Raw genomic sequence first — 20,153 nt, forward strand, 5'->3', positions numbered from 1 at the left:
TATTGATAGTTAGTTAAAAATAAAACTACCTATTGAATTTCATAACCAATATACTGTCCCAGAACTGGTTATTAAGTATTAATACATGTTATCAATCATTAGTACATTTGTAAAATATAATCCATTGTATTTTATTATCGTTATTGTGAAATTATTTATGGCTCTAACTGAATAATCGATTAAAAAATCGATACCCAACGATTATTAGACAACGTTACAAGCGAGTAGGGAGCGCCTATTGGAACAGGTACCCACGTAATTAACACAATGAGCTGGCTGAGTAAGTGGCTTAATTACCAGGCCCCATTGAATGAGTTTAAAAGCGGCACGGGTATTATGTTTGTACATTATCTATCGTTTAAACGATAAACTTATTACGCGTTTCCGTCATATTAAATTTCCTATACTATTTGACTGCGCGGTACCGAAAAGCCTTCACGAAGTTTTGTGTTTATAAAATCATTTATTAGAGTAGGTAATCATAAAGACATTTCTGTCTGCTTAGCTTTTACATAATGTACAGCTGCCAATAAATGTACATCAATAGTTTGAGCATAGTGGTTCTCCGGTCAACAAATCGTCATAGTCGTAGAATACTAACGGATCTTTATATGTAATCTTTGTCAGATCCGTCACTATTCTACAACTATGACGAAATGATGGTTGCAATTTAGGATACTTGAAAAATATAATAGGTACTCGATAGATTATAGGAGGGCATCAATAATAGGAGATTATCTTCTATTTGTAATTAAATTATATTAGGTATATTTCGTTGCGTTGTCTGTGTAAAATAAAATATGTTCCATCGAGCCGTAAATTATGGAAACCACATATCAATAGAACTCTTCTACTACTCTTTCTAGTCTAGAAATACCTAATAAACATAAAAAGTCTATAAAATGTCTCTTAAACAGTAACTAATTTTAGGTTTATCTAATTCCAAGAATCGTAGATGAAATATACATGCCAAATATATTTTTATGTAGGTTACAATAATGTTATGAAGTCAGTGGATGCATGTAGCTCAGGACCGTTCCTTATGGCAGTCTATCGGGGATGACCTTGTTAAGCAGTGGATAGATAACGGCTGATGTAATGATGATGATGATTGTTATGACACCATTATTTTTTGTTCTTGAATAATGATAATAATAAATGCTACACAGTTCACGTCAATTACTTGGGATTCAAGCTAGGATACTATAGTTTATTGATATGACATTTATTAACAGATGACCTGATAAAGATCCAAATAACTGTAAAAAATAAAAAAAAGTTTTATGAAGTAATTTTTATACTTTTGTTTGCATTAGATGGTTATTATAATATATAGACCCTAGTCATAACCCGCCTATAGTGATCTAATACTTACAAGTTTGTTACTGAAGTAATAAACTTTAGAGATGATCAAAATTTGATGACATGACATATAATACAGTACATAATAATAAAAATTCAAATAATTTCAAAGAATAAAATGAAATAAGATTTTGTTCTACAATAAAACCGACTTCTATTGTGGCGAAACTATATATAGTTACATTGATTTGAGAACTAAACAATTGAACCAATTTTGATAAATTTATCCTTTCAGATAAGAAATAACTTTCCAAATCGACTTAGTACTGACGAAGTTATGTAGTAACAAACTCAAAAAGATACAACTGAATTGAGAACCTACTTGTTTTTGAAGTCGGTTAACAAAATAACGTCTTTGAAGTAATTTTTATACAATTATTTTTTTGTTCATAACGCTGGGAGTTATAATGATCTAATATCTACAACTGTTACTTCAGAGATATGTAATCACGACCCCTGAAAATATTCAACATAATAATAACAAATCTACATAATGTAAATCCAATTTAACCCGTGTAATACGAGTGTTTTTTGAACCTATTGGACAAGAAGGCTCTATGATGTGCACGACGCCTCCCATCTTGTGCAGTTTGAAAATCAAGCCGCTGTGCCAGACTTTGTCAGCGCCCTGCTACGTCGTCGGGCGTTGAGGACGTGTTCTACTACACGTCGATGAAACAGGGCTAAAGCCGAATATCTCTATCGTAAATCATTTAGCATTTAACAGACTGAACGTTATGGCATGGGCATCTTTTCGGGAGTTGCTAACTCTCGCACTAACGAACGATACACGCTTTGCAAAACAAACAAAGTATTCGCATAAATCAGACGGTAGGTAGTTTCAGATATTATTATTGCTCAAATATACGTATAAAACATAAAACCACTTTCTATCTATATTTTTGTATTTCTACTAAATCTTCCGTTATCTAAATAAAATTTATTTGTTTCTATATAACCAAGTAAGAAATATTTGTGTACTTATGGAAATATTATTTTATCGTAAGATATGTGTTCATATTTTTTAAAAAAGTGCCAGAAAGTTATTCTATTTAACATATAATTAAATATCTAAGGTAAAATCAAGCAATGTACACCTAAGTATTGTACATGAAAACTGAATAGAAAAGTTATTTATCTGAATTAATCTGCGCTAGAATCAAAATCGGGACGTTTTTCTATAAATGCATTAATTATGAATAAAATTTCTTTATGTTTACGTTTAAGCATAACTTACCTAATCATAGTGTTGATGCGTTCGGTAACAAAACACTACATCATCTGATGTTTTTGTTTTGTTTTCAGGTCCTGGAAAAAGTTTCCATTTTATTCAAGAGAAAAAATATGTGTTTTTAGTGACACTCATTTGTATTGCTGAAGATTTATATCCAAAACCTGTTATGGCTATATTATCACAGGGGTAAGTATTTAAATATTTTTTACCGAAACATATTGATATATTCTTATGTTTATTTTATTTTAATCATTTATTAAATACAAGATACAATGTTATGATACAAATATTATTAGAGATTATATTTCGACATAAAAAAAAACTTAACTATTCCTAAGTTATAAATTTAACATTAAATAAAACACTTAGTGTTTCATTATTACCTATTAATAAAACTTGTACTAAATATGCATAAATAAAATAGCAACTTACTAATAAAACAATAAATATTCATAAATAAAAAAATCTATTATTGTTGAACTAAAGGAATGGAGTCGCATACTTACTTGCCAAGAATAGATGTCCCATTCCAGACGTTATATTTTTACAAGACTTATAATAATATTTCAGCACGGTAGTAGGCACTGTCTGTATAGAAATGAGTACATAATTTTATCGAATACGCTTTATTTTCAGTGCCGATTTTTAGCTTATATGTTCATTACGTTTATATAATACCTATATTGAATTCTTGTTTTGATATTTATAGTAATTAGAATTGTTCATATTCTTAGCCAATTCTAAATTTATAACATACTTTATTACTTATTTTTACTACTATAAATAAATTGTAAACCTTTTAAAAATCCTAGTAAATTATCATATGAAGGGGGAGAGTCGATCTCCCTGCGGTACCTCCTGGAAGCCATCATGGTTAATTTTTAGTGAATTCGCCGCGATGAGCCAGTTGACCCAGGTCAGGTCAGCTGACCTGATTTCAATCGTATCCTTTCATTATTTACTGATGCTCTGCCATTGTATACTCTTAAGATACGCGGATTCATTTTTCTGTCTTAAATATATATAAATAATTAAAAAAACTTTTATCAGGAACCGTCACATGAAAAACCAAGTATTACATTTATTTATATATTAAACTTAATGTAAATAGCGAATTTAATACCATAATGGGGTTATTTACCAATCAATTATTGACTGGAATAACAAAAAATATAATTGACGGTGCAACGTGATGATGAATGCAAAGAAATAAAAAAAAAACATTCATTTTTAATTTTTTTCATAACATATATCTAAGGGCTTCATTATATCACGTACACCATTGCCCAAAGGCATCGTTAATGTTTCGTATACCTAATACTAAATTAAATTCAATCTTATCTTAATTTCATAATATTTAATTTTATTAGTTATCACACATTAATTTACGCAGTAGAAATCGGGGATTCATTTTTCTGTCATTTTTCTAAGTATTACATCTATTTATATATTAAATTTAATGTAAATATATAAATAATGGGGTTAACCAATCAATTATTTTTATCAGGAACCAAAGAAATAAAAAAAAAACATCCATTTTTTCATTTTTTTCATCCACGTACACTAATGACTTATTAATTTCATAATGTTTAATTTTATTAGTTATCACACATTAATTTACGCAGTAGAAATCGGGGGGAGATCTATAAACTATTGCTCGTATACGTGAGAACGAGATGATAGCATATATAACCGTGTTTTCTCAGATATGAATGATAAACAAATTAAGTTTTTATATGTTTTTATGAAAATAATTTTAATATGAAATTAAAATCAGTACTGAACACCTGATAATAGAATTTTATAGAAATCTCTATATCTACTTATAGGAAACTGGTTAGGAATATAGTCGCCCCGTTAGTTCTCACCCTCATTGAAATTCCAAATAAACAATCTATGAATAAAATGTAAATCATTCTTGACATTTAGGAAACCATTGAAGCAAGCCGTGACTGAAATTAGAATGGATTCTTGGGGTCTATATACAGTGGAGACAAGGGCTCTGGTTCACGACGATGACGTCACGAGCCCATGGGAAGAGTTCGTGTGTGTACTAAAGTTGCCGCCGGCTAACTACATGGCCAACAGAACGACCGTTTATTTTCCTGGTAAATTGTTATTAATTTCAATATGAAATGCTTAGAGAGCTATATTTTCATTGTGTTTATTTCCTGTACAGAATCTAGATTAAAAGAATATTAATTCTTTGTATAAAATATTCGTATTTACTTTTATTTTTTCTTTTAATTGAATCTATAAAAAAGTAATTATAAATGGATAGTATTGGATAAATTAAGATATGTTTGCCATTAGTGACTTTATATACTTAACCATTAATATAAATTAGATATATCATTAAAATAAGAAATATCATTAAAAATTCATTATGACATTAGTGTGTTTTAATAACATAGGTACTACAGAAGTTTGTTACTTAGGTCATTAATATAAAAGCAAAATAAGTATAATTTTTATATAAGTAAACTTATTTTTTAGCATTTATTTATGATTCTACACTTATTCAGAATGCAATGCAATGTACCTTCGTGACAAAATCTTAAAGATAGAAGTTACTAGTAGGAATATATTTATGCGCATGTCATAACTTGTAACCAGTTTATTATTTCATTTGACACTTTGAGAGACAGTAAACCAAATGTGTTTGTTAAATGATTGTTTTGTGAATTGATGATCCAAATTTTATAATAAAACATTTAATTTATTCACTTATAGAAAAGTTTAGTTTGAAAAAAAAAATTAAATAACAGTGATACTTATATCAGATCTACAGGATTGTTTAGAAGAACGGAGAAATAGACGTGGACAGCGACATTGTTTTGTACTATTAAGAAGTGCTAAAATAATGATATGAGGACTCAGGATGAATTTGAAATGTATTCAACAAATAGTACCTTTGTTGTTGTGGTATAAAAATCTGTTGTAACCATAACCATAAACGGTGTAGTTATTATGATTAATATATAGGTATCTATGCTATCAAATTTAATCAAAAATAAGTCTGAAGAAGAAGCTCACATTTTTCATAATATGATTAATAAAGAATAAATGAAATGATTTCAAAATATTAATTTTACCTAGTCCAGCCATAAAGTCTGTTACGAATGAAAATGCATTTATTTATGAAGTAATGTAATATTACTAAAATTTATACCTACATATTTATTAAAGTTTCAGCAAAATATAAAAAAAATATTCTATTCCACATTGTTACCTTTAGCATTTATACATACCTTTAATCTGTCAAGCCATGAATCAAAAAAGAAAGAAGTCTTTTTTATGAGATACAGCTCTTATATGGCTGAAGTGACCAGGTGCAGAGTCTTCTGGAAAGTCCACGGTATATTTTTTTCATTCCTTTTTCACAAAAATGTAGTTTTGTGTCTCCTTGATAAGACACGCCCCTTCAAACCATTACTAGCGCAGGATAATGACTAGTTTGTACCTGTCCGACCATTTGAACAGCTTTTTTAGAACTGTGAGCGTACACTTTATCATTTTGCTTATTGTAATGTTCTTCAATCGTGAAAAATTTTTCATCGATAAAGAGGATATTTCTGTGCCTTTCACCTGCGCGACAGAAAATATTTTGATCGATCCACTCTCTTTAATTGTAAAGATTGATTTAGGGCATGCCCTGTATATCGACGATAAAAACCGAGCTGCAGGTCTTGTTTTATAAATACGCGACATAGTCCTAGCGAGAATCTTCATTCTTCGTGATAAGATTCTTGCTTCCTAATGGGGTTTCGACGAATTCTGGCTTTAACAGCCTTTGTAGTTCTAACAGCACGCAGCCGCCCCGATCTTTTCTGGTCTTCGACAGAGGAAGTATTGTTGTATCTGTTGGTAGTACGACATATGAACATACGGCTGATACTCAGCTTTTGAAGTGCCCACTTTATGCAAGGCGATCACTGCAATCCTATTTTCTTTAACGCCCTATTCTATATTGTAATTTGATAATGAACACGAAAAAATGTGTGAAATGGCGCGAAATACAAAGAAGTTTTTACAATAATAAACGTGGTCCAAATTCAAAATAATTAAAAAGTTAAACAAAATATTTTTTTTATGTAACAGTATTTATGGCCAGACTAGTTATAATATAAAATTTGTTACTCACCAAGATATTGATTACGCCTCCAGATACCAAATCACTACAACCATCTGTAATACTATTTTTATTGCTCTTTAACGTTGCTACCTCTTTCACTTGATTATCATATATAAGACAGAAACAATGGAGTCGATTCTCACCATTTCTGTAAACTTATCTTTTAAATAATTTGATAGTTTCGCGATATTACTATTTTATGTACCATCTTAAATTTAATTTGTAATGATTGAGACTTAAATCTATTACAATATTAGCTCTTATTGGTAATCAAAATAAAGATTCCTATGTAGTACCAAATTTTAATTACAGACATAGGTTTACAGAAATGGCGCCCCGAACTCAAGTGTATCTCTCGATAAGTTAGTATGTTACTTGTAAGAGTAGCAGAGATTTTTAAATAATAATAGAACAATAAATAATATATATTCGTATTAATATCTAATTTTAATTTAAACAGGTTTAATGCCAACAGCTTATAGTATTGCTGCTGTAGAAGTAGAAAAACCCCAGGAACGACATGCTCATAGTAAGTAAAAATATATAACAAAAAAATCAAGAATATTTTTTACCACGTAGGTGACAAACAAGCATACAGGCCGTCTGATGGTAAACGGTTACTGTGGTCTATGGACGCCTGAAACACTAGGGGTATCACATGCGCGTTGCTGATCCTGATGAAACCTGAGAATAATAATAATAATAACTTGAAGAATAGACTAATAATAATAAATAATAATAACCGAAGAAAAATGAGAATGAGAAACAAGCTGATGGCCCACCTGATGAAAAGTGGTAACCATTGTCTATAGACATGAACATTACCATGGATATAGTAGAGATAAACTATGTCTAATTTTTTTTGTTTAAAATCTAAATATGAAACCCTTATTATTTTTCTCGTAAAATTATGAACATACAGGAAACAATTTTGAGTTTTTATATATTATACTAACATATTTGTCTACATATGTAATAAACAAAATCGACAGCAAATTAATGAATAATAACAAAAATATTATTTCCAAACAATACGTATAAAAACATACTGGTACATACATAATAGACCATAGCATCTACCTTGAAAAGTCACACAAAACTCTATCGTCTTTGATGATGATTATTGAAACTACTCCTACTGATGATTGAAACCATAAGCCTTTTATTTAATTTTATTATTAAATTATGTGTAATAAAGTATTATCTATCGGTTTTATCTGAAGAGAAAATAGTAACTAGTTTTATGAATCAACTTATATCGAGAATGCTCGTCGCAGTTGGATCGCTACGTCTGCTACAGCCTCGTAACTTGTGCCATTAGATGGATACTTCACTTCATATATACCTTAGATGTGATAAAGTTGGATACTTTTAAAAGCGTGCTAAAAATGTTTAATACTTTTTAGGCTACATATCAAGTATTTATTATCACTATTTTGTATCCTATTCAGGTATTATTTTTTATTGAATTAAAATTAAAATAATAAATAATTTATCCTGGATTATTCATATCAAGTCCTTTGTGGGGTATACAAAGAGAAACGACTTTCAAAGGCCTTTATCCTTACATATATACAGATGCATGTATGAATCGAGATATACATATGTCTTATTCGTGCAATCGAAGACTGCTGAACTCATCTCTTAGACAGAACCCGCTCTATATATTTTAAATACATGATGTATTAATGAAGAATATCAATATATATACATTTATTGATTTATTGCTAATAGCATTAATTTATAATCCCCAAGGCACAGAAAATCTATTTAATATCTTCTCAAGGTCAAATATTATTTTGAGATGTAAATATTATTTAAAATTCAAATTTCATAGATTAAATAAATATTCATAACAAAATTAAAATATTGACTATTTGTTTTCTATTTACATTTTTAAAGCGTATTTACCTAGACACATGTAATATTGAACTGATTTCCACATGTTGATTTATTTCATGAAGGAATTGTTTTTTATGCATTTACTGTGTTTACTTTATCTTACAATATTCATTCAAATTGATTTATTGTAGAAATTAACATAAGTGCCTATAATAATTTTTTGAAACAAAATATGTTACACGTTTAGTAAACTACTGAAATAATGTACCGTTTTGAGTACATTGACAGCAGATATTTACCTATTTCATTTCTACATTTCAGTACATCTTACTGCTAATATTATAAACGCGAAAGCGATGTATGTTTCACGCAAAACCTACTAAAACATATTCTAATAAAATTTGGGTACGGATAGGTTATATCTTAACATATCATCATATCAGCCTTTAACTGCTGCTGAACATAAAACTCTCCCTAGGGTGGTTTTGCCAGTAGTTGTCACGCTTGGCAGGTGGATTGGCAACCGCAGTTAGACTTTGGAGATGTTTTAAGAGGGACGCTTGTTGGCCATATTTCGTCTTCCCTTAGTTGCCTCTTACGACACCCACGTACACACAAGACACAGGAAGGGGTGACTTATTCTATGCCGAGACCACACCGGATATAAATATTTTAACATATAGAATACTTTATATACTTATTCACGCGGGCAAACCTGCTGAATGCAACTAGTAGTCAAATATTTTTAAAGGAATAGTGTGTGTTACAAACTCCTTTGTAATTTGTTTCAAATATTGTATTCTTTTAATTAATTATTTTTTTATAAACTGTCAGTATAACTTTTCAACACGAACTGGCGTTTTCTATATTACAATTAGTTCACAATAGTGTGATTAAAAACTATAAGAATCAATTACTTGGTACTTGTCATTTGCATGTATGAGAGGTATCTTTCTATTAGAGGCTCTATAAATTTAGGGTATTTTCCAGGTTTCATTTTCAGCACATTTATAACTTTAGATATATATATAACTGGCTATATGTAATCAGAATTTATTAATAAGGTTTTCATTCGAAATTTCGTTACAATGATATACTCGAACGAGTATGTATTTTTAAATGTAACATAAATACTAAAATTAATAATAATATTATTATTTTTTCAAACCTAAGTGTTTAAAATTACTTATATATTTAAAACTGTTTATCATTTCAGGAAGTCGAGCTACTGCGGCATCTCTCACGTCAGTGCTTTATTTATTGTGTGCTTATATTCATAGAATAATTATATAAATATTAAATGTAAAATATTATTACCTTATACAACAGTGATATCGTTAAATGGTTTGTTGTATATGATATTAGAATAAGCACCTAAGTACCAAAAATCTAAATTTCTATGTCATAATATAGATACATATTATATTTATTTTGAACGACAAGTTTACGAGTATGTCTGAATCAAAAACATCTAGATAAAGTGTTTCCCTAGAAATATATCGACAAAAACGCCCTACTTAATTAAATAGCGACTTTTTAAAGGTATAAAATTGTATTCATTGAAACTTGTTGTGGGTGATATTTTAACGCAAAATATAATTTTATTTATTTAAATTTATTACGTTGTCAATACTGTACATACACTAACCTAAAGTAGAATAATCACTAAATGACGAACTTAGTGGTGTAGCGGTATAACCCCCCCCCCCCTTGCCGTTGTTCGCGGGTTCGATCTCCACACAACAAATATTTCATGCATATAATATAGTGTTAATTTACAACAAAAAAGTGCTTAAGTATTTTTATTAGTTGTCTAGTATCATAAGAATCTATTGAGCTGTTAAGGCACCGACAACAAAAGGTAACAAAGTATTTTTTTCATGTATATGTTCGTGTGATGATAAATAAACAAAACAAATACGCTTCTGCTTCACTTGTGTTAATATATTTATTATATGTCTAGAGAATTTTATTATATAAAATATGATCTTTTTTTTATACATGAAAGACTTAGTGACTCTTAACATGTTTTGTTTAACTTTTACCCGCAAATTCTTGTATGTGATCGGAATATGTTGATTGTACGGGATAAATAGTAGCCTATGTCCTTAGCTATTTGAAATTGTACGTTTCAAATTTCATGTGTAAATAAAATTTAATTTTAATTATTGTCACAGTACTAATGCAGGTGTAAAATTATTTTCTACGTGATAATTTAAAACGTGTATCTGTTGAGTTTCTTGCGGGTTCTTCTCAGCAGATAACAACATCCCGAACCCAGCAGTACAATCATAAAAAATTGACAATTTAAAAAGCTTATAAAAAAGTCTATTTAAATTTGGATTTATTTATTTATTCTATTTTAAGGACTGATTAAAAATTGTTTGCATAGGAAAAATAAAAATGAAGTTTTTATGAGTAATTACTCTCTTCATTCGAACCATCCGTTCTTAAATTTTGCATTCAATTACACATTTAGCAATTTATTTTTATTTATATAGATTTTTAACATGATGTTTTACAATAGCTGACCGACGTAGACTGACATACGTTGTTGATACTGATAGTTGTTTCGCTTAATAATAATAATAATATATATTTATTTATGTCTCCTCACATACAACTTAAATTTACACATAGGTATTTAGGATATAGTTAAGTTAGCTTAAGTTTATATATTTTTTCTTATTTTTAAATCATTTATAAAAAGATTAGATTATTGTTATTTTCTTTATATATCTAAATATTAAGAATACGTAAGAAGATAAATTTGGCCTGTTAAAAGTATAGAACGGATGTCCTATATTTTGGACAATAATATTTACGAATAAAAAAATTACGCAGGTAATTATTCACATTATACCATAAAAAGGTGCCTATTTTTAATTTTGATAATATTAATTGCTGATCGTGTAATGTCTAACACTAATTTAAAAGAAAAAAGTGATCAATATTCAGTTAAAACAAAGTCGCTGGGTCTAGAAATATGAAATTTTAATAATTGCAAATTTCAATCTTCATTTTGTATTGTAAAACAGATAATATAAAAAATTATAATTTCTTGTAGCGTATGAAATTGGCTACACATACATACAATAGACAACGACGTATCTGATGTTTGCAAATCAAGCAATGTTTGCAAAGCAAGCGTCAAAGATTTGTAAAGGCCCCACTAGACCTGCAGTAATATGTCGTTATAAAATAAAATAAAATTACGTGATAAATATTAGACCCAATAATGTTTTCAAACGAAACTTTTAACCTCATAACCTGGGAGTAATACTTATTGGGTTATTGTTTTATGGAAGGTGGCTTTATTGAAATTTTTACGAGAGTAAGAGGAGGGCAAAGTACAGCACTGATAAATACATCACAATGTACTTTGGAAAACGAACCTGTATCTGAGGTATAGAATTCGCACATCTATTTTAAAATGCAAGTCATACTAGAGCTTAGCTAGGCTTAGTATAGTGTATATCCAATTATACGAACTATGCTATGTAATGCTGTGCAAAGTAAACTATCTGGGTTCATATTGAAAACTAGAGATAAACGAAAGATGGCAACGAGAGTATTATGTGCGAGCAATACACAGAAAGCGTTTAGATTAGCTGGCATGTCGAGGTAACTTACTCACATAATTTAGTTAGTTCATTTAGCTTAGCTCTAAGTGTGGCTGCGTTTTACCACAGGTTCTAAGCTAATACTATTTCATAGGCTTTTTAGTATCTACCTTTAGTTTATAAGTATTATTAATTAGACGTAAATATATTGTTTTACATGATAGTACCTAAGTAATATTTAATATAAGTGTTAAATAAAATGACTGTTAGTTTAAGTTGATGTAATCAAACTTTTATAAAAAATAGATATAAATAAAAATTTTCGTACCAAATCATGATGTTTTAATCATTTTAAAATATGATTACTATTATAGTGCATGGAATATATTGAAATTAGATAATGAACTATTTTCTAATCTATCTATCTATCCTATTTAAGAGCTGCGCTCTTGTCGGTGGAGTCCTTTTATCTGTATTTCCTAATAATACCTATTAAATATTATAAAATACTTAATATTGAAATAGGTTATAAGCCACTTAATATTTCTCAAATAAATAATTATACTATGCAATCATGAATAAAATGAAACGAATAATAAATATAAGTAGTGTATCATGAAAGAGGAATATTTATTTATTTATAATATATTTCAGAACATAAGATGTACCTACAATAATTAATATCGAATTATAAGAAAAATAAAAAATAAGAGAAGTAAATTTACATAAATTTAAATAAATTTACATGAAATTAAAAGTTCGATTTTTATGATCAATCGTAAACACTTAAAATAATTCATAAGAGATTGTTTGCGATTAAAATATAATATACTTATATTATATTTACATAAAAGTCTTTTTGATAGATGTCTACTAAAAATGGAGAATTTTTTTATAGCTGCTATTATGATACGAATTGACTGTTTCTAGAAATAAAAAATAATGCGTAATTCTTTCGATATAACTAAATTGTGCGTAGGTGTAATAAGCTAAATCAGTTCTTAACAATTACAGAGCCGGTCGAAATACGGACTTGATTTTAAAACTAGAAAAGATTGTTTTTTGAAACAGCCCAGATGATGAGATACGGTAACTGTCACCTATAGTCATAAGCAGCACATAATAGAATACGATTCATGATTACCAACAGCAACTTTAGATCCTACCTTAACAATAAACCTCCATATATGTAGATACATAGGTATGTATGAGTAGTTACCCGTTAACAAAGTAATTTTGGCTGAAAAAACATTTTCACATTTTTTTGCTAATATAATGCAAAGGAGTAATTTATAAAATATTATAATTTATAACATATCTAAAAATAAGGCAAGTATATTGTTCCTTGAGGCTAGGCTACTCGGCATAGTACAGTAGTAGGAGTTGTTATACGAGCATAATATCTTTATATAATAGGTCTATTTTTTACTTTTTTTCATACTTTATTTTTGATATAGCAAAGCCTCGAAAATAAAGCAAATGTGATGAGCACGTCCGCACATTTTCAAATACAGTTCTTACAATTCACGAGGGCGCGTGCACTTTATTTTTGGAAAGACTCATATTTGCACGTTGTGATAATGTGCGTGACTGCGGTTCCGTCACATACGCACTCTATTACAGTGCGTATGTTTACGCTTAACCACGAGTAAAGCCTATATGCGCTGGTGAATTTCAAGAACGGTAGTAGTACTGTATGATTCAGCAGTAAGTGGTAAGTTGCGTTGGTATCTCTGGCGATAAGTTCCTAATTGCACTTCACTTTACGGAAATGGAGTGGAGCGGGCAACGTTGGGTAGACACGTCCCGGAGTACGTGTCTTGAAATGTACTCTGCTATAATACGAATGACACTCGGCACCGTGGATTGTCGAGCTGTTATTTATTTATAAGTTTTGTTTTGTTCCGTATCTGATATATTATGTATTCCTACTTTTCTTCTTGACGTTATTTCCATTATCCCAGGATCTACTGTCTAAACTAAAAAAAGAATACGATGAGAATACAGGAATTTTACACAACAATTACCTCAGGGCTTTGTACCCCGCAGCGTACCTATTTAACTATCTTGATAGAATAATAACAGCTAGAGTAGAAAATAATCTATTTTAATATATTCACATGATAAATTATTATATAAAAGCCCCTTTCATTAACAATAAAATAACATATCAGTGCTGTACTTCTATGTCGTTTCCAAATATTTACATATCTAACTGTACATTTAGATATTGTAGGTAATAATGACGAAACAATGTTAAGTATAATATCTCAGTAAGTTATATTCTCAGAATCAGTCACAGTAATAGTCTTTAAGATATTTTTTTACCTTACTGTAGAAGGTCAAACAATCTTTGACCTTCACTCAATAAAAACTAAGATGGAAATCTTAGATAATGCCATGTAACATTAACAAATAAACCAAAATTTATGTTACTAGATGTTTCTCAGGTCTCGGTTAATTGATATAAAATTATATATGATCCTATATATTTGACAATATAATGACTTTTAATAAAACTCCCTACACAAGAAAAACAGCATGAATTTTCACTAAGTATTGTTCTTTACGCTATCAATACCAATATAACAGTTGATAAATTTAAAAGGATGACGATGAGCAGAATATAGCAAGAAGCGGATGGAAGTAGATGTCGGAGTAACAGGTAATTGGGAATGTCTATTATTAATGGACACAGTATAAGATTATGATGATAACGACAAATATCTATATTTATAAAACTTCTATGTCTAGTGAGCTGCAATTTGAAACAGGATTATTTTATAAATATCCGCTAAGAAAAGATTTTTGAATATTTAAATTTAAAGAAGAAACACGACACCACCCATGCAGAGCCTTGGAACAGCCTAAACTGTTTACGAATAGATAAAAGTTTAAAAGTGATGCACTGATTTTATGAACGTGGGTGTCTTTGTTAAACCTACGCTCATTTTCCAATAAAACTTCTAAATCCTCTATATCCAATCAACGAATTCACAAATTTTATCAAAGCGGGCCTTTGAATTTATATGCCTACGAAAAGAAAGAACCTTTTATTTTATCCACCCGTGTGTAAGCCCTGCAAATGAACTTTTATAGAGCGCGAGTGGTGATCTTTTGCTCAGGCAACACTGATTGCTTTAAGGAAAACGAAAAACTGTCAGCGCTCGCAACAAGTCCTTGGAACAAGCTTCTAAGTATTTGTGTGTTGAATAATAAGTAAAGTACATAAAGACACAAACAAGATTATCCCATTATTGTAAAGTTTCAGTAAATGTGAACAATAGAAGACGATACGTGGTTAGCACAGATATTTCTGTTTTTGTCTCGAATAAAGTAGATAAGCCTATTAAATATTAATACCGTATTACAAAAGGTTAATGATATGCCGGGAAAGGGAAAGTGCTTCTTTGATAAATTTGCATCAACATGGTTAAATATAAATCGATAGATACTGTATTAAAATCTTGAAGAAATATTAAGTAACATTCTATTTATATATGTTAGGTAGTAAGAACATGAGAACCTATTAGAGCGGAAACCACTGACCTAACTAGTATTGAAAAGCTTAATAAATCAAAGGGGCAACTTCTACCGACTTTTGTGTTATATTTCTTTTAATTAATTCTTGGCGAGTAATTGAAGTATCTAAGTAAGTATCTTATAATGTGGGCAATTCTATCTGTAGATAGGCTGAAATATATTGATATTTCATCTAGGAGTACATGTGATAATACTATTCAAATATAGATTGTGTCCTATAAAAAACCGACTTCAACTGTAACAAAACCAGTTATTTTGATCTAAACACTTTACAAACTGAACACAAATTACCGAACTGATTTTAATATATATATTTTTTTATGTAACTAATCTATAATAATGTCTAGACAAGAAAGAATTTTCGGTTTAGAAATAATGGAATGTGAGGTAACAAACACAAAAAATACAACCGAATTAAGAACCTCTTTCTTTTTCTTTTTGAAAATATTTTGAAAAATCGTTGTGCAAGAGAAATTATAAGAAACTACAAGAGAAATTAGGTATACATTTTCGTCAAAAAAACATGGACCTAAAAACTTTAAAACAATTTTGAAATGGTTTTGGTTTCAAAATAACGAAGCAAGACCACTAATATTATAAATGCAAAAGTTTGTTCATTTGTTTGGATCTTTCTTATACAAACGTTATCTATAAGCGACGGTTGCCACTTTCTATCAGGTGAGCCGTTAGCCTGTTTGCCATTTCAATATACATAAAAGAAAATAAAAAAGAAAACATAACGGAATTGAATAAAATTCTGTATGTATATATATATATATATACGAGTATATAGTACGAACTTACGTACACACAGTATGAAAAAATTACGCGTAATAAGGCTTTGTTGTCGGCCGTTTGGTGACCGTTTTTTGATGGCTTTTTTTTATCATGATGCTTCATCTAGATGTGTATGGTCTTCTGATAAATAAATAAAAATTGATACGTATTATCTACTTATTGAAGGTTGGATGCTCCCCCCTTCTAAAGATAGCTATTGACGCATAAAATCGTGCGGTATTGTTTATAATGGTGTCAGCTAGTACTTATTATAGTATCTGAAATTGTTACTGTGTGTTATGTTAATCTATTTAAAAATCGTAACAAATACTTTAAATGGATAGGAATAATACTAATTTAAATAATACCTATTTGGATAAAAGGTATTATAATTTAATTAGTACTTACGGTCCCAAATTTAAATCTTTATACAATTTTATTTACTTATTTTATTTATTTACTTATCCATTCATTCATTTATTTATTTTTTATTTATTCATTTAAATACTTATTTATTTTTACTTTAATACAAAGTGAAACTATGTACATACATGGCGAACTTAACACCGGATGATGTTCTCTCCCAGTCAACCATTGGGCAAACCGAGAAATAAGTAGACGGTGCATTATTGGATTGAAGAAATATAAAAAGAAACAATATTATATAAATATATTGTTTATAAAAATATGTATAAACATATAATTGTTTTCGGGCTTTTTTTATATACAACTTAGAATGGCAAACAAGCTATTTATATGAAATAGGAGCGCAATTTATGTTTAAAAACTAGTTTGCTTTGATAGATCTTATGCCAAGCGGAAGTTCGTTCCAGTGTTTGAAGCCTGAACAGTGCAGGAATAGGAAATGAAGTCAGTATGATGAGCAGGCATGTGAAGAAGATTCTTGCAAGGACGAAGATTATGGTTAAATATATAGTGCTTTATCAGCTTATTATTAAGTGGATTTTTTTTCTAATAAGCTCCATCCATACTCATCAAAATCATTTTATGCATCAAATCTCAAAGCATCTGCCGTATAAAACAACCCCATTGTTTCCCCAGTGTTCAGCTCAATTTTCAACGATAGGTTTGTAAAGTGTAAAATAACAATAATATTTTTAGAGTTTCGTACCATAATGCTAAAAAATAGAACCCTTATTACAGTCTTATGAACGCTGTATCAACAGTCAGCTCACACCTGACCGGTAATTTAAGCCGCTGATATTGATAAAAATTATTATTATTTTTCTTATTACAAAAAGCTATACTTTTACTTTTACGTCATGAGAGATTATATGAACAAAGGTATTAAATTAAATTGGCTTAATACTTGGTATTATTTACTGGTAGTTCCATTATCTCTTTATTTTTTTTAGGACTATTCTCTTCTAGGTATTCTTTATTAGATATTTATTTTGATGTTACGAAAATAAATAAAGAAATTTTATATAGTACACGTTAACATACTAAAAATAGATCTGATATTTTCGTAGTATTTCAGGTATCACTGCAAATTATAAAACGTCTCAATTTACCTAAGTAGTAAGTTTATTAGCCACCTTTTCCGATCAGACTACCGTGAAATTATATGGTAGCTTTGCTGTGCCATCAGAAATGTAAGTTTTTATTTTGTTTTAAAATATAATTAAATAAATTTATTAAATCGAGACAAATATACAAGGTACTCTTTGTTAATGCCTATCGACTATATAATATTATTAAATATATTTGTACTTTGTTCCATGTGATTGGTTTCGGAATGTCATCTTCAAGTATATTTATAAAAATTAAACAATTATATATAAGGGGTAGTTTTAAAAATATTAAATGCACATGAAACATCACTTACTTGCTAATGGAAGAACAGTCCTATATCTTCATTAAAAGAAGTTCATAAATATTGTCTAATCTCGTTCATTATCGTCATATTAACTTTCTATGGACAATAGAAAGTTCTGAAAATATGGACCTTCCCCATAAATTACTTCAGTGTGCAACCCTGAACCACTGGGAGGAAAAGGATTGTTGTTAATAGGGATTAGCAACCTGATTACTAGCACTATACCTTATCAGGTAGACTTTCTCGCGGTTCCTTCTAGAAACCATCGTATTTGATTCATTGTTTAATTTGTCATGATGAACTAACTGACCTGTTTCATCTTCACTTATTATCCGTCACTGATGCCTTGCCAGTGTATACTGATAGCACAGACAGGGTTACTAATCCATTATCATCCATTAAAAAACCCTGAACCACCTGTATCTTTTTTAAATTCCTATTTGATTTATTTATTTAATGAGTTTGTAAATAGATGCATAAGGAAAAAGAACGACCCAAAAAAGATGAATGGACACTGTGAAGGAAGTTATGAATGTTTGTAGTGTGTGACAAGCGAGATGGCGTAATAAAAACCATCCCGTGACCTCTCTAAGTAATGGGAAAAGGCCTGAAGGATAACGATCACGATGAGTTTATTTATTTAGTTACTTCTAGTTCTAATAAGATTGTGTTCCACAAAAATATCGTAGAAAATCAATTATATTTATTTAAAAAATACAGTTATTTTTATTTGAAAACAGATAAAACAAGTATTTTCCAATGATGGAATTATGAGGCAATAAATAAAAAAATACAACCTCCCTTTTTGAAGTTGGTTAAATAATTAAAAATAAAAATATGCACCTATTATGTTTATGTTACAGGATATCTTCGCCAGTTCTGAACCGATTTTGATGTCTTTTTGCAACCATTAAATTCTAGGTGCAAATAAGTACATACAAAATATTTCAATATCATCCCCCAGGTAGGCGAAAGAAATAAGTTTTCTTTAAACAAACTTTACTATGGTAGTGAAGTTAAAGTTACTGTACTCTGTATAAATGTATAAAAGTGGGCAAAGAAAAATAAGAACGTCGTAATACTCGTATACTTTTTTTATAACCGGAATAAAACTTTATTCGTTTTACTTTTAAAATCACAGGCGTCCATACAACTATTTATTTTTTATTTAGACTTACGTGCGAACGAAGCCACGGGCAACATATAGTTTGTAACCATTGTAAAAACATATCTTAATTCTGAGGAACGGCAACACATGCAATGTACCGTGGTCATTGTACTGTCCATGTCTATAAATAAGGATTTTTGCGTCAGATGGGCAGTCTATTAGCTATTTGAAGTTAAATTCAACGGGCCAAAGCATAAATTTCTTGATAGATTTTTTTTTTAATGTGTGATAATGGAATGGTAACTTCGCCTGCGCTTTCGGTATACACTGGCGAGGCACCAGTGAGTGATGATAAATGAGAATGAAAGCAGGTCAGTTAGCCTATCGTGACGAATTTCACTAGAATTAACCACGATGGTTTCCAGGGGGAACCGCGTGGAGGTCGAGCTAATAGGGTATACTACTAGCAATTGGTTCATTAGACCCCATTACTAACAATCCCTTTCCCCCTGATAGAATATTTAAATATTAAATGATCAATGTTCGTATACAATTTAACATAAATAACTATTATGGCTTATCCAAATTCAGCAAAATAAAGGGTCAAGCATTAACTGATTAGGTAGCTACCCTTTTCAAAGAGGCCTTGGCTGTAGACAGCAAAAACGCAACCCGTCGAGGCCTGGCTTATATGATGCTCGTAAAAAATATGCCTACAACCCGCATATGTAACTAAAGAGAAAATTTAA

General features: G+C 29.6%; 1 protein-coding gene across 4 annotated transcripts in view; it reads left to right on the top strand.

The window, feature by feature from the left end:
* Positions 1-12,118, top strand: part of LOC113510245 (uncharacterized) — a 28,268-nt gene extending 16,150 nt beyond the window's left edge. For 3 of the 4 annotated variants that reach the window (XM_052900215.1, XM_052900213.1, XM_052900212.1), the window contains exons 4-7: positions 2,668-2,782; positions 4,526-4,704; positions 7,192-7,260; positions 9,790-12,118. In XM_052900215.1, coding sequence (XP_052756175.1) covers positions 2,668-2,782; positions 4,526-4,704; positions 7,192-7,260; positions 9,790-9,866 — 440 coding nt within the window. In that variant the 3' untranslated portion in view covers positions 9,867-12,118. Of the gene's footprint in view, positions 1-2,667; positions 2,783-4,525; positions 4,901-7,191; positions 7,261-9,789 lie in introns of those variants that run through there. The other variant, XM_052900214.1, reaches the window with a different exon arrangement.
* Positions 12,119-20,153: the final 8,035 nt, after the last annotated feature.

This window comes from Galleria mellonella, unplaced genomic scaffold (assembly GCF_026898425.1).
Source record: "Galleria mellonella isolate WM207_F2 unplaced genomic scaffold, CSIRO_AGI_GalMel_v1 utg64, whole genome shotgun sequence".
NCBI lineage: Eukaryota > Metazoa > Arthropoda > Insecta > Lepidoptera > Pyralidae > Galleria > Galleria mellonella.